This window comes from Diprion similis, chromosome 3 (assembly GCF_021155765.1).
Source record: "Diprion similis isolate iyDipSimi1 chromosome 3, iyDipSimi1.1, whole genome shotgun sequence".
NCBI lineage: Eukaryota > Metazoa > Arthropoda > Insecta > Hymenoptera > Diprionidae > Diprion > Diprion similis.
Genome location: NC_060107.1, coordinates 1,228,036 through 1,243,530, shown reverse-complemented (window position 1 = coordinate 1,243,530; position 15,495 = coordinate 1,228,036). Strand labels below are relative to the sequence as shown.

The window sequence follows — 15,495 nt, the reverse complement described above, 5'->3', positions numbered from 1 at the left end:
CCGGCACTACAGATCGCTTACTTATCTTACTAAACAATTTTTTACTCTAGCACAAAATTTCTATACGGCTGACTTTCGTTAATAGAACTAACTTTATGCTGAATGATTTCAATTTCGATCTATCGCAATTTGCAAGTTCGAAACTTTGATTCCTCTACTTGTAAGTTCACGTGTTGAAAAACGTTGGAAGGATCGCTATTTGAAATACGAACAGCTCGTCTCAATAGAGTTTAGTTATTATTCACGTAAAAGGTCAAATTCATTTTGATAACGAAAGATAATTGTATCCAAAAATGCAATTTACGATTTGGGTTATCAAAGAAGAATAGACGCCTGTCGCCCTAGTTTGGGGGGGAAAATTGAGATTTTCAAGTGTCGATCGACGTATAACCAATTTGCTTCTAACCTGCAGGAACCAGCTGCACACGATCTAAGCGTCAAAAACCGCATTCGTTGGTGAGTTCTTGTTGTAGCTACATTGAACAGCGAAACAAGATGTGCGATTTTACAATCATAAAACGTGAAGTGCCTGAACCATCGACGGCTGTAGTAAAGAGTGAAATTGACACAGATTCCTGGAGCAGTCAAGAGTCGAAAGAAAGATTGCGAACTGCACTAGTATACTGTGAGCAGCTTCTGGTTAAAAATAATTATATTACTCCGCACCCTTTGGCAGAAATAAAAGAAGATCATATCCGACTCGGAGAGAAAATTTACTCCAAAATTTTGGAAGTGCTGGCTGAACATTCCTTTGTCAATGACGATGAGTTGATTGGTTTTGACGAACCAGACAAAGAAGTCGCGTTTCACGAGGTAAAAAATTCTGTATCCAGATTCTCATCGGACGAGTATCAGCCCGATGAGGAAACGACAAAACCGGATATTGATTACGTCCCAATAGAGTACAAAATAAAGATTGTTAATATGGCAAAAGCGCACCCAAAATGGTCGCTGAAGACCCTGCATCGTAAGGGAGGATCCCGCTTGAAAAGATTGGACCAACTAAAACTGTGGGAGAAACAGATCACCAGTGGTGGTACCAACAAAGATAAATTCAACATAATCGATTCATGCACATACGATAGCTTCGTGCAAGCTCGTCAATCCAACCAATCGGTCACAACAAAACATTTGCAGCAATGGGGTCTAGCTGCTGCCAGCCAATTTCCAGAATTGAATTTCCAGGCCTCCGAAACGTGGGTGAAACGTTTCAAGCGACGGCACAAAATTCGACAAAGGACGATGACAAAATATGTACCAAAGCGAGAAACTACTGAAATAAAAGAAACTGGAAACGAACATGGGCCTTGAGAGGAAATTATGACGAGTATTTTGTCATTTACACCGGCCAAACAGGTATTGAAATCATATTCATTACAACTATTCGTTATTTGAATAATATTTTGTCTACAGAAATCGTGGACAAGTTAATATGCACAATACAGTATTTCGTATTATAGTTGGCTCATTTTCACTAGGTTGTCAATACCAGTCGTACCCTCGCCAAGTAAGGATCAAAAGTGGTGCTGGTTTATGAAAAGCCATGAATAAAGTGACTCATTCGTCTACAGCACAATATGGCTGTACGAAAGATTGTTTCCAACCATTTTCGTGTCCAAAAAAGGACTGGCGAATTTGGAAAATATTCAAACGTCATGGTGTCAGGAGATGCTGTAATAAAAATAAAAATACGGTATTTATTACATGTGCTAGATGTTGCAAAAACTACTGCTTTCCCTCCTACTACGAGAAGTATAAGCCTGATGTGTGCAGTCCTTTGTCGATGAAATAATTGAAATGCCAGATAATAAAATGTTGAATTTTCCTTAAATATTCTGTATGATCCTTTAACAATCCTTTTCACTCTCACAGAGAAAATCCAGCAAAAATAATCCGAAATAAACGGAATTTAAGCAGAAGCCTGAAGCCTGAAGATGGAGGGCTAAAAGTATGTGGAGTTAGGAAACTCATTGCAACCATGGGAAATAGAGTGTCTTGAAATTGAGTTAATTATAAGAATCCTTAGAATCACTTGTAAACCAAGTACCTACGACTTTCAGATTATCAAGGGATATTTTTACACCTGCGTAAATTGAACTTGAAGTAATGTTTACATTATATAAAATGTGTATAGATATGATAAATCGTATTCTTCTCGCTCGATTAGCCTTAAATTTTATACCCTTTTTCCGTTTCGCGTAAAATTCTCGTAAACAATCTAACGTGGAATAGTATATTGTGGACCAAGGGCGTAAAGCGAGCTTTTTTATTTACAAGTGTGGGGATTTAAAAAGCCCGCTTAGCTCCTGCTGCACGCCATATTTTTTATAGCGCATGTATGGATTTTTTTTTTTTTTTTTTTGTTCACAATTCAAACACGTTATAAGTATTTATTTTTTTTCGTCTCTATAGGTAATTATTAGAGAAATACAAAGAGTGGAACGCGGTCGGTAAAAGCTAAAGAAGCTGCTCCGTCGATCATGAAGTGTTTTTGCGCCCTCTCGTGGATTCTAGACCTGAAACCGGAAATACACGTTACATCTTGTTAGTCGTTCGGCGAGTAGTTGAAGCTTGTGCGACCGAGGGGAACGGTAATGAATATGGCGTTTTTTTGAGAGACAACGTTACGTACGTGAATCGTTTGCGGTTTAATAAGTGTGATTTTCTTGTGATAGTTTCGAAACGCCGAAATGGGGTGAGTTCGATATTTAATTCTAATCCTCGTTTGGCTGGACGTAACGATAAGTCTTCATAATTCACCTCGTATCGCTCGTGATACGCTCATGTGTTTATTTTGGCTGGCCCGAAACAAAATACAATTATTAATTCACCGTCAACTTCTGAGAAAATCTAATCATTTTTCATTGCTACTGTTGGCGCAGTTATTACTCGTCTCATACCGACGTTTCTTTTCACCCAAATTTTAATATCATTTACCACAATTCGAACATACCTCTAATTATATCCTTCGACCAAACCTAAAACCTACCAATCTGCGATCTTAAAGGTCAGTTTATGCTCCCCAATTCTTAATGTCAAACAAGTAACAGAAGAACAGACAATCAGACTAATCCACAATTACAAATCTTATCTTCACTATCGTTATGAATCTTCTCAACTAGTCATTTGGTAGTCAATATCTGATATTTCTTAGTTATTAATTAGCTCTAGCTTACCTTGATTCCCTACTATAAATTCTGTGATCGGTTTTACGCCGCTAGAAGTTCGGATTTGGAATGCATTGATCCGAAAACTGATTCGATGGATGAATCTGACGTAGCAGTATTGGGCGAAATGAAAAAAAAGAAAAAGAGGAAGCACAAACATCACAAGCACAAGAAGGATAAAACTGTGGAAAAAGAGGAAAGGATTGAAAGGCAAGAAAGGTAGAACTGTAAAACATAACTGTAGTTTTAGTTCTTAGGATAAATAATAGTGATGGTTGTACCTGCAAACAAACCATCCCAAATTTTTCAATAATTTTTAGATAAGAATTATTTCACACAATTACGATAATGCTAAGATATTGTTATGCCCGCATGTCTTATAATAGATTATATTTTTTAGAAAGAAACATAAAAAGCACAAACGGCCAAAAAAGGGGAGGGATAATGAAAATGGTTCCGTTGAAGAAAAGCTGCTCCCAGTTGACGTCAAATCATCCAACATCCATAAAAATTCAAATGTTCCTAAAGGGACCAACATGAATGGCAAAGTGCAAGCTTCGCAACTTGAGGTTGTTTCCTCTGAGGAAAGTGAGGATGAAAAATTGATCGACTTGGATTCGGATGAAGTTGACTGTACTATTATCGAAGACGACATTGATCTTGAGGAATTAATGAAACAGAAGGTAAAATTACTACATTTGCCCTCTAATCAGTAATAATACTTATAACCCACGTAGTTGTTATTGAAAAAAAGAGTTGCTCATAAAAATGAAAATTTTCGTTTTCCTTGCAGGAAAGACTTCAGGCATGTCTAGTGCAATATTTATCTGACGATTCTGAGAAAGAGGGTAAAGCCCAACAGCAGGAAAGTGCGATGAAAGTGGCTGAAACACCCGACGTAATTCTAGTCGAAGATGATAGCGAGGATAGCATAAGCCGTAAGAAGCGTCCAAGGAGTAGATCGGAAAGTAGAGAGAGAAAACGAGTGCCCTCTTCGAAACTTGAGAGACGTGTAGTTGTTGATATGTCCCGAGACAGGCGCGGTCGCGAGGAGGTGAAGGACAAAAGACGAGATGCCGAACGCAAACGAGATGACAAAGTCAGGGGTAGAGACGAACCAAGGCGGGAAGAGAGGACGTCAAGGAAGACAACTGAACGGGCTAAAGAGGATGCAAGGCGTGAGGAGTCGCGCAGGAGACTGGATGACGAGAGGCGAAAAGAGATGCTCAAAAAGGAGGAAGAGCGCAAGAGAGATCATGAACGAAGGTAAATCAAGACCTCTGGTGTTATCCAACTACCAAAGTATTCATACTAGGCATAAATTGATTTTTATTACAGGGAAGAAGAGCGCAAACGTGATTCGGATAGGTACGCTACAAGACGAGAACCTTCACCTCGCAATGGATCCAAGTCCAGGGACGTAAGGTCAGACTCGAGACACCGTACAATAAAATCAGACAATCATGATACCTCAGGTGGTAGGGATCGGTTCTCTGGGCGGGAGAAGAGGGATAGTCGAGAAGGTCAGTCGAATCGTGACCATCAACTGAATAGGGAGAGACAAGGAAGTCGGGAAAGGAGAGACAGCAGAAATCGTGAGAGAATACGTGACAGGTCGAAGAGTAACAGAAGGTCTAGAAGTCCTATGAGAAACAGGAATGACAGGAATGACAGGAATGACAGGAATGACAGGAATGACAGAAACGATAGAAATGAGAGAAATGAGAGAAATGACAGAAATGACAGGAATGACAGAAACGACAGAGATCGCCTGGACCGTCATCGAAGGTCTAGATCTATCTCTAGAAGTCGTAGAGATCGAGACAGATATGGACGAGATGGCGAGAGGGAGAGAGACAAGAATGGCAAGCGAGACAAAAATGACAAATACAAAGACTCCTTGTCCGAGGGTTTGAAGGTAGAACATTCGGAGAGTTCCAGCGAAGAGGATATCAAAGACATTGATATCGAAGAAGAGGAAGATGAAGAGGCAATTATCGAACGGCGAAGAAAGCAGCGAGAAGAACTCCTGAAAGTAAGTATCCTGCTTCCACAATTTATTGCCTTTTATGAGGAAAATTTATGTAGAAGTTGGTTGTGCCAAAAGAATCAATTAGGCATTCATCCACACTGTGTAACCCAGATTCTTATATTGTTTATTACAGAGGCTAGGAGGGCCAAGTGAAGATTCAAATCTCTCAATGGATTTGAACACAGTAGTTAGCTCACCACCGTCAGACAACGTGTCAGTTGAGTCCCACAAATCGGTAGATATTATTTCAAACAACAATGAGTCGAACTCAGAAAGCCACACTCCGCCATTACCAGAGAAGCCAAAATCACCTCAACAATCTATGAAAAAGCGAAAATCCAGATTTAACACTGTCGATGGTGAAAATAAAGAGGAACAGGAGGAGATCAAACCTACGGAGAAAACAAAATCTGATGAGAAACAAAATCCTAAAAAAAGTAACGAGTGGGACATGTTTGCAGAAGCGGACAATATTGGCGATTTTAACGTAAGCTTGATAATTTTTTGCATCCCATATATTTCACCAATCTTACTAATTGTTCCAGAAGGTTTCTCATCACAATTTTTTTACACTGTTATTTTAGAGTCCTACAGTAGAAGGCAAGAGGCCTGGTGGACCAGATAATCCAAGTTTAACAGACAATTGGGATGATGCCGAAGGATATTACAGGTTTGTTCGATTTATTTTGCGTACTAGTTTCTGCTATCAATCTTGATTATTTATGTGCCAAAAATTGTAATATTCTTCAGAGTACGAGTTGGGGAAACACTGGACTCTCGCTATATAGTATATGGCTATACCGGTCAAGGTGTCTTCAGTAATGTTGTCAGAGCGAGGGATTCTGCTAGAGGGAATCTGGACGTGGCTGTAAAGATAATCAGAAATAACGAAATAATGTGCGTTTTAAAAACGAAATGAATACTATTCCCAATGCCTCACATTATATCTTACAATTAACCAATGATCCTCGTTATTGCAGGCACAAGACAGGTCTTAAGGAGTTGGAAATTCTGCGGAAGCTTAATGACGCGGATCCCGAGGATCGATTTCACTGTCTGCGTCTCTTCAGACATTTTTTCCATAAAAATCATTTGTGTATGGTATTTGAGCCTCTGGCTATGAATTTGAGAGAGGTGAGCTATTTTCATGGCACAAATGGAGATTCGCACATTTTTCACTTGTTCTTTGGTACAGTTTAACATGTTGAAATAAATCTGGTTTTCAGGTATTGAAGAAGTATGGAAAAGACGTTGGTCTTCACGTAAAAGCGGTGAGATCGTACACCCAACAGTTATTTTTAGCATTGAAACTCTTGAAGCGTGCTAATATATTACATGCTGATATCAAACCAGATAATATTCTAGTCAGTGAAAGTAAATTGGTGCTAAAACTTTGCGATTTTGGTTCAGCTTCGCATGCCCACGAAAATGAAATAACGCCTTACCTCGTGTCAAGGTTCTACCGAGCACCGGAAATAAGTAAGTATCTTCCATTATTAAACTAAGAACAATTGTTGCTGTATACGTTTTTTGCTTTTAGTATTCAAGGTATAATTCAGTCTAATAATCCAGTTATAGTATATGCACAAATATTTGAGAAATCGACATCTTTAAATTGCAAAGCAGATGTCCTACTGAAATTGTATTGCAAAGTTATCATCATGGCTCAAAGGCGAGTTGAAGTCTCGAGTAGTGAAAAGAGTTTGATAGTAAATAGCAATATGCTGTTGTCTTAAGATGTTCATGAAATATTTTCGATTCTCTATTCCATTTGTTTGCTTCAAGGATAGATATGGATACCCTGTTTTCCTTTTAAGATAAATTGATTGATGTAAACATTTTCTAGTTCTTGGTATACCGTATGATTTCGGGATTGATATGTGGTCCGTTGGTTGCACCATTTACGAACTCTATACGGGCAAAATAATGTTCTCGGGAAAAACGAATAATCAGATGTTGAAGTTTTTTATGGATCTGAAGGGAAAAATGCCCAACAAACTTATAAGAAAAGGTACCTTCAAGGATCAGCACTTTGACGCGAACTGCAACTTTCTTTATCACGAAGTTGACAAGGTTACGGAAAGGGTAATTATTCCTAATATTAATTATTTATTTAACAATCTAAACTACCCATTTCTTTGTGTTATTTATTTAATCAAGGACGATAATATTCAAAATCTTTTGCCTGTGATCTCAGATTTCTTTCCTTTTTTTTTTAAACTTTATTTGGTTTGTATATGTAACATTGCTATGAGCAGGGAAGGTGGCGCGGGTCCTCCTGATTAAACTGAACTGCAACTACTGATGCAACAAAAATAATAGCAGCAGCGACTTCCAACAAGCTACTTGATGTTAACTGATAATGATATTACACATGTATATAATCAGAATAGATTTATCTAAGTAATGGTCGATCATTTCTTTTATGGATACTGATTCATTTCTATTTCAGGAAAAAGTTGTAATAATGTCGACACTTTCCGCCAGCCGTGATCTTGGCACCGAATTGGGAGGTAATTCCCTGCCACCTGAACAAAGTCGTAAAGTCGGCCAACTAAGGGACCTGTTGGAGCGTACACTGATGCTGGATGCTGGAAAACGCATAACCGTGAACCACGCGTTGGCTCATCCTTTTATACAAGAGAAAATCTAGGTAACCTCACGTGTGGGGACCTTTCTCGACGGAGATTTAATTAAAAAGTTGATTGAAAATCTTTATTATTCACTGCTACAACTGATAATCAGTAGGAGAAGAAAAAACGTGGAATATCGATTACCCTACTTTGTAGTAATGGCACTCGTTTTTAAAAACGAGATAAATAATTATATATTCCGATGTAAAATCATTTACATTTTTTTTTCTTCTTTGTGAAAATAGGTGGAACCGGACGTTGCTATTTTTAAACGGTTTTCGTAAAATTGTTCGCGGTGTTTTCACAATTTCAGAATAATGTTGTACAATTATTATTTACCGTAAGTTACATGACGAGGCAGGTGATGAGGGATTCTATTCCCGTTAATATTTAGAGATTACTATAATAAAGTCTTTAACTCTTGCATCCGTATAGCCAATTATTTTCACTTGGTCGTTTGTGCAATGATTAACAAATCGACAGATTTACAAGTTTGTACAAGATGTGGTTCATATATACACTTTACGTACAACTATCAAGTTGGAATATTTTTCTTTTCTGTTTAATATCAATTGACGACGAATAATTTCTTCCGTTGGATGCAAACACAATGATACCCTCATTGTCTAAACCCGTTGACTGAGGTATGGAAATATTTTCGTATTCTGAGAGGACAAAGTATGTGAATACGGGAGCACTCTAGAATTCCTATTCTCTAGATTAGACTGCAACTGTAAATGTACCATACTCTGGAATGAATATTTTATTCACAATTGAGAGAACGTATAAGAGATGTGAAGAAAGTCTACATTATTAACCAGAGGGAAGGTAGTATAGTTCAGGTTTCCGCACGTAGACTCTAATGATAGTGCGCAGAGTATTCGGAAAGAAATTGAATTTTTTTATATAAAATTGATCGAAATTTTTATCCATTTCTATGAAATGTTGAACATGATACATAGTGTAATTTTTACATAGAAAATTGTTTTTTCAGATCGTAAAATCTCGTGCAAGTTCCACCTAATAGTGTCTACATAAATCATGTACAATATACCTATAACTGAATAATATTTTCGTGCCGTTTACATACTTTATTTATTTAAAAGAATGTAGTGGAAAGAATGAGGGACAAAGAAGTTAAAAAATTCTCTGATGCAATACAGAGGTTCTGTAATATGAGCCGCATATTTTCAACTTTTACTTCATTCGAATTAATTTCTTAATTTTTTTTTTTTTTAACTTATTTTTTTAAACCAATGACTATAATATGTTTCTATTTCGAGCATTAGCGGTGAATTTTGGTGTACTAACAATACATTGTATAGTAAGTAGTACTGTAGTTGAAATAAAAAAGAAGAAAATTATATATACATACATAAATACATACATATTTGAAACAGAAAAATATAATTAAGATCGTAATGACCTGCATTTTAATTTCAATAGAATGAAATTAATCGTTACTACCTTACTTTGTTATCTAAAGGAACTAAAAATTTGACTTTGTTTTATACTACTTAATTAATCTTTTGCACATCTTTTCTTCAAACAGAGAGGTTTAAATTAGTATCGAAGCTTTTTCATAATAAGCTGTTATATTTAGTTTATACCTCTCAGTTAAAACATTATCTAAACAGCACTGATGCCGGTCGATCAAATTGGATTATCGAATCTATTTATAATTGTATTAATTGTATGATCGTAGACCTTGTCAATCTGAGAAGAGCAAAACAGAAAGTTATTCAACATAATTGCATTTACTGTCAGTGCTGCTATTAATTGCACCCATGAGAACAAAAGCATATAAAAAGAAAAAAAAACAATCGTTCTCGGAAAACACTTTAAAAGTTGCAAAATTGTACGAAGCTGCTTATGTTTCAGATGAGTCTTCGATTCAAAATCAGCATTAAGTGCGGACGGACCTTTCAAGGGCCTTTAACGCTGTTCCCGTTGCAAGGTATTCATGGGGACTGCCTTATGGGATATTTATTATATCCATTTTCATATTTGCTGTCTACCTCAACAAAAAAAAAATTATATAGATACGTACTACAACTAAAGAAAAACTCATTTCCATTAATGAATCATTTCGAATGCACGAAATTTTTCATTGTTTCTATTCTTTTGCTCAGGAAAAAAAAGTAGTAATTACAATTTTTTACATTAATATTTTTTAATTATATAAGAAGCGTAAAGAGAGCTATCGCAATTTTTTAAATAGACTTGTACCCTTCATTCTAATCGCAAGAGTCTTATCTTCACATAAGACATGTAAATATTACTACTCAAACATACGAATAATGTTACTGGAAGATGTTTGACTAACTCGTTAAATTATGGAATTGTTTTTTCATATTCTCTTGCAAATTTATTGCATTTATTTCGCGACATCATGCTGTCAAACAAAAAACATCAATTTATCGAGAACCTCAATGGAGATAGTAAAACAAACACCCACATGTATAACAGATCCCATCCCAATAAACTAAAATTAATAATTACTTGTGATAATCCGGCTCTTTCATAAATTTGATTAATCAAATGGCCACATGATTCTTTCAGTTGAAAAGAAATTATTTTTCAACATTCGGTTTCACGACTTTGAACAAATAATTTATACACACATAATACCCCTGATATTTGCGTTTATAAATTTGGACGGATTTGGTACAGAAGTAAAGATACCATGTCTTCCGAACCTGAACTTTTTTCTAATTTGCTATTTGGTGATGTTTCACTTATAGCCCTCCCTGTGCGGAGGGGAGGCAATGGAAGATGATGGAATCTGGTTAAATCTCCTGGCCCTCTTATCCCGTCTTGATGACAGCTTCAACGGCAGATAATGCATATCTACAAAGTTGAGATCGCCAGAGGTATAACTTGAATGACTTTGATACAGGTTTTTCTGAGCCAGTGTAAGTCATTAGGAAACACGTGAGTATCCATCTGCATACAGGTGAGGTGTTAGCAGAAACGAAAAAAAATCGTAAGAAAGTATTTTTTCATTTACTTCAAGTTATTCCAAGTTGCGTAATTTTTGTGCTTTTTGACAATTTCTAAATTATTACTCGAGCCTATTTGAAATGCAGCAATTCACTGACTGTTTACATTTTTGATTTTCAGATGAAGGAGAGAACTACATTTTTCGTAATGAATGATGGAAGTTAGTTTCAAGCATATGAAACGAAAACTTCTAATTATCAACCAAGTGTGTCTTGGCGAATAAAAGTTGACCGCATGATCAGAAACTACAAAAGCCAAGTATTATGCATTCATATGCATTTATAGAATACACCAATCAACACTGTGCATTTAAGTACCGCATAAGACCGGCAGATTTGCCGTACCTCAGTCATGGCAGAGGTAAACTTGGTAGTCGCAGAGCAAAGAATGAATCTTTGTTGTAAGATTTATCATAATGTACATACATTTAAGAATGTAACATGCGAATTCAGATGATGATTATAATAATTTTTATCTAAATTTCGTACCATTCTTTTTTTCCGACAATTAACCATTCACTTTGCTAACAGCTAGATAACCACTGTAGATAGTAAGAGCAAATACTCAAGTTTGGAGGAAGTATTGGATTGATTGGTTAATGAAAAACTAATTATTGCAATGATTGCTTCATACCAATGAACCATTTTTATTTCGAATTGCTAGTTACATTTTACATATATAGGGGTATAATCATAGTTATTGGAAGAATAATTTACAATACATATGTCTGCTAAAGTACATGATACCTTTGTTGCCTAATTTTAAACAGGATGTTGTACTTCATACTATCGCAATTGTACATCATAATTGTTTAGTTTCAACTTGGCAAACATTTATGCAATTTATGCGAATCGGAAATTATATCGTTTGCTCTATGTCAAAATTACAAAAATTAGCATACCAAACTGGGACTACCTAGATCTGAATAATATTGAACAATTGGTACTTGTGTAGTACCTAAATGCAGTACGAAAGTGACACAAATTGCATCTCAGAATTAGAATTCAATTCAATCAATAGAATGAATTGGAATATATTTGTTGTAATGTGGGTATTTTTTGGTAACAAATATCATAGAACCAGTTTTGATTTGGAATCAAAATCTTACACCTCTTTGTCACGAATGTAAATTACAGATCTCTGAGAAAGATTCAAATATTATTTAACTAAGCGATCGTTCGGTTTCTCGTTAATCTCGTTCCGGATAATACTGAACTAATACTTTAGCTACTTCATCAGCTAATTCTTGCGTCGATGCGCACAACACTCGTCTGCTCAGCACGTCAAATGGCCCTCCTAAACATCATCAGACAATATTAAAACCACAAATAAAAGGTGAACACGAGTCAGTTTAAATCAGGATTAAATTTGCTCTACCCTTACCGCTAGGATCAATGCAAACACCTCCTGCCTCTCGCACAATAAGATCACCAGCTGCGATGTCCCAAGCATGAATTCCATATTCAACATTACAATCAGCACCACCAAGGGCTACCATGCACATGTTTAGCGCAGCAGAGCCCAAAGCTCGTGTTCTATAAAAATTTCATTCAAGTATTCAGTAAACATCAAAATGTCCATTATTTGAGGTAAGTTTGCTGGTGCTTTGCAAACCGTACCCATGAATGAGAGGTGCTAGAATAGCTAAATTTTCCATGACAACTTTCATTTTTGCTGGATCACGACTGGTACCCATTTCAAACATAAGAATGGCTTTTTTCATTTCTGAAACAGGTGTTGTGAAAAGAATTTAGTTGTTAATTTAAGCCGAGAAATTGAATGGTAGAATCAGCGATATTTTTTGGCAAGGCTCACCTTTCACATCGGACACATGAATTGGCTTGCCGTTTAGAAATGCGCCCTTTCCTTTCCGCGCGGTAAACAGTTGCTCCATGACTGGATTGTATACTATTCCAATTTGAGGAATCTTCTTGTCCACTAGTGCGATCGAGATACATGTGTGAGGAAATCCATGAACAAAGTTCATTGTTCCATCGACTGGATCTATTATCCATGTCGGAGAATCAGTCAGTTCCACTTTTACTCCAGACGCTGTGGTTTCTTCGCCAATAAACCTATGAGTACACCAAAGGTCTAAATACTTTGCAGCAATTCTTTACTATGAGATACAAAATATTTAGAAATTACCTGTGGTCGGGGAACCTGGAGGAAATACCATCCATCAACAGTTTCTCAACTTGTTTGTCTGTTTCAGTTACTAAATCAACATCGCAAGACTTGATTTCAACATTCTTTGGTCGAAAGATGGTGTCTTTTACTAGCTGTAGAGGAAATGTTTGAAAAAAATACAATTGTCAGTGATATATTAAAATTCCAAGATTGCAAATGTATTGCATCATTTCCAAATTTTTTAGTACATTTAATTAAACGGCACTTTATGGATAGGATCTCAGTGTCTTAGTCTACATTTAATGAAAATCATTGTATCACATATCTAGTCTAATCAATGTTTATTCGTAAGTAGTTCGTAAAACTTATAATTAGATTACGTATTATGAACTTTTATTACTTACAGCACCTCCTTCTTTAACTAATTTGAGAACTAGATCGTAGATTTGGTCGTAATCAGCCATTGTTATATTCGGTATTTATTTTTCTTTTCGTCAGATCCCGCGAAAATTTGAGTAACCGTAAAAAAACAAGGTGAAACTCGCGTAAAATCTTCGCCTACATACGTACGCGTAATGGAAACTACCGTCCGCTCAAACCAGCGTGGAATCGAAATAAATGCGATTTGCGCTGTGCAGTGTCAGATAAACAGCGCGTCGTAAACTAGCGCCCTCTCAACTATTCTGGCGGTTTCTACGATATACGAACCCATGGAGTATGCGTTAAATTAATTCCAGCATCATCGAAAATCATCGGAAGTTAAAAGAAAGAGAGATACGAAAGGATTAGCCCTACTTTATTGAGCCAACAATTTGGGTTCGGAATCGATCTGCTTGACCCTTTCTAGACTGCTTAGACTCTCAAGAATGCAAAGAAGAAGTCTAGAACAGCATAAGACCAACAGCGGAGGAAATTCAAATCCGAGGGATTGTGATGTTTTACGAATTTTAATCCAGGTTACACAAAATAGTGAAAATACGATATCATACATCATATATATCACATCCTGCAGAGGGAGGTTGCATCTGCGCGCAGGCCAAAACTTGTGCTGTATTTAGAAACTGCGGTGATGACTATTTGATATGGAATTTTCCATATTCTGCTAGATACAATATACACTGTACACCTATGTCCTCATATTAGTATCATAAGATATCTAGTGTAATGTTTAATCACATCTTTGCATTCATTTCAATCGTTACATGCTGACACCCAAACACTTGTACTAAAATTAAGGTACATTGAATAAACTGTACTGGACTGAGTCTGAAATTGTGTATCGACACTTTTTGATGTTTTTCCCTACCCCTATGAAAATTTTGCTCAGAATAATATGTACTTCGGAAGTTACTTTTAATCCATTGCTTGCACTGTATTCGGACTGCGCGCAATCGATTTCTCTCGAGAAATTATGGCCTTCCTTTTTTGCGATTTTCAGAGCTCGGAAACTTTTTGCCTCAGAATCGTTTTGCTGGACCCTTTTTCCACTAATTGGACCCTCAGGAATCCAAAAAAAGCATCGAAAAGAGCGTGGCATCAACAAGAGCGGAATAACAAAGGAAATCTTTCGTTTTTCAGCCGTAACTCTCGATACGTTGCTCGCAGCGTATTCGGACTGCGCGCAATCGATTCCTCTCGAAAAATTACGTCGATATAGGGCATCAAAGAATTAATTAAACTCTTCTTCAAAATCAGCCGAATTTCGACTGAAAAAATCCAAAGGGGTTAGCCTTCCTTTTTTGCGATTTTCAGAGCTCGGAAACTTTTTGCCTCAGAATCGTTTTGCTGGACCCTTTTTCCACTAATTGGACCCTCAGAAATCCAAAAAAAGCATCGAAACGAGCGTGGCATCAACAAGAGCGGAATAACGAAGGAAATCTTTCGTTTTTCAGCTGTAACTCTCGATACGTTGCTCGCAGCGTATTCGGACTGCGCGCAATCGATTCCTCTCGAAAAATTACGTCGATATAAGGCATCAAAGAATTAATTCAACTCTTCTTCAAAATCGGCCAAATTTCGACTGAAAAAATCCAAAGGGGTTAGCCTTCCTTTTTTGCGATTTTCAGAGCTCGGAAACTTTTTGCCTCAGAATCGTTTTGCTGGACCCTTTTTCCACTAATTGGACCCTCAGGAATCCGAAAAAAGCATCGAAAAGAGCGTAGCATCAACAAGAGCGGAATAACGATGGAAATCTTTCGTTTTTCAGCCGTAACTCTCGATACGTTGCTCGCAGCGTATTCGGACTGCGCGCAATCGATTCCTCTCGAAAAATTACGTCGATATAGGGCATCAAAGAATTAATTAAACTCTTCTTCAAAATCAGCCGAATTTCGACTGAAAAAATCCAAAGGGGTTAGCCTTCCTTTTTTGCGATTTTCAGAGCTCGGAAACTTTTTGCCTCAGAATCGTTTTGCTGGACCCTTTTTCCACTAATTGGACCCTCAGGAATCCAAAAAAAGCATCGAAAAGAGCGTGGCATCAACAAGAGCGGAATAACGATGGAAATCTTTCGTTTTTCAGCCGTAACTCT

At 36.9% G+C, this 15,495-nt stretch overlaps 3 protein-coding genes across 10 annotated transcripts; 2 read left to right on the top strand and 1 right to left on the bottom strand.

Moving 5' to 3' along the window:
- The first annotated feature begins 308 nt into the window (after positions 1 to 308).
- On the top strand, positions 309 to 1,604 carry LOC124404482. Its single transcript, XM_046878634.1, has 2 exons — positions 309 to 1,356; positions 1,479 to 1,604. The coding sequence occupies exon 1, from the start codon at positions 496 to 498 to the stop codon at positions 1,309 to 1,311; it is 816 nt and encodes a 271-aa protein (XP_046734590.1). The 5' UTR covers positions 309 to 495; the 3' UTR covers positions 1,312 to 1,356; positions 1,479 to 1,604.
- A 953-nt stretch (positions 1,605 to 2,557) lies between these two features.
- On the top strand, positions 2,558 to 11,315 carry LOC124404475 (serine/threonine-protein kinase PRP4 homolog). Of its 8 annotated transcripts, none has more exons than XM_046878620.1 (15): positions 2,558 to 2,695; positions 3,222 to 3,386; positions 3,568 to 3,850; positions 3,961 to 4,433; positions 4,506 to 4,823; positions 4,860 to 5,202; positions 5,333 to 5,686; positions 5,784 to 5,869; positions 5,950 to 6,096; positions 6,180 to 6,333; positions 6,426 to 6,678; positions 7,046 to 7,284; positions 7,652 to 7,852; positions 9,714 to 9,789; positions 10,577 to 11,315. In XM_046878620.1, the coding sequence occupies exons 1-13, from the start codon at positions 2,691 to 2,693 to the stop codon at positions 7,850 to 7,852; spliced, it is 3,021 nt and encodes a 1,006-aa protein (XP_046734576.1). In that variant the 5' UTR covers positions 2,558 to 2,690; the 3' UTR covers positions 9,714 to 9,789; positions 10,577 to 11,315. The 8 variants fall into 8 exon arrangements, with proteins under 8 accessions (XP_046734576.1, XP_046734578.1, XP_046734574.1 ...); XM_046878622.1 differs by having other exon boundaries at positions 4,506 to 4,869; positions 4,915 to 5,202; XM_046878618.1 differs by having other exon boundaries at positions 4,506 to 5,202; positions 10,577 to 10,747; positions 10,956 to 11,315.
- A 142-nt stretch (positions 11,316 to 11,457) lies between these two features.
- On the bottom strand, positions 11,458 to 13,516 carry LOC124404481 (inositol monophosphatase 1-like). Its single transcript, XM_046878632.1, has 6 exons — positions 13,370 to 13,516; positions 12,984 to 13,117; positions 12,651 to 12,910; positions 12,455 to 12,560; positions 12,219 to 12,370; positions 11,458 to 12,131 (listed from the first exon to the last, which is right to left on the bottom strand). Exons 1-6 carry the CDS (start codon positions 13,427 to 13,429, stop codon positions 12,025 to 12,027), a joined length of 819 nt encoding a protein of 272 aa, XP_046734588.1. The 5' UTR covers positions 13,430 to 13,516; the 3' UTR covers positions 11,458 to 12,024.
- Between the last annotated feature and the right edge of the window lie 1,979 nt (positions 13,517 to 15,495).

What these genes read in the sequence shown, in the direction of transcription:
- LOC124404481 (XM_046878632.1), bottom strand. Translation starts at nt 13,429, where the DNA reads ATGGCTGATTACGACCAAATCTACGATCTAGTTCTCAAATTAGTTAAA. An exon ending in TAGTTAAAGAAGGAGGTGCT is followed by an intron (nt 13,118 to 13,369) that starts GTAAGTAATAAA and finishes TTTCCTCTACAG; the next exon opens with CTAGTAAAAGACACCATCTT. An exon ending in TCATGTGTCCGATGTGAAAG is followed by an intron (nt 12,561 to 12,650) that starts GTGAGCCTTGCC and finishes CACCTGTTTCAG; the next exon opens with AAATGAAAAAAGCCATTCTT.
- LOC124404475 (XM_046878618.1), top strand. An exon ending in ATCAGAAATAACGAAATAAT is followed by an intron (nt 6,097 to 6,179) that starts GTGCGTTTTAAA and finishes TCGTTATTGCAG; the next exon opens with GCACAAGACAGGTCTTAAGG. An exon ending in TGGCTATGAATTTGAGAGAG is followed by an intron (nt 6,334 to 6,425) that starts GTGAGCTATTTT and finishes TCTGGTTTTCAG; the next exon opens with GTATTGAAGAAGTATGGAAA.
- LOC124404482 (XM_046878634.1), top strand. Translation starts at nt 496, where the DNA reads ATGTGCGATTTTACAATCATAAAACGTGAAGTGCCTGAACCATCGACG.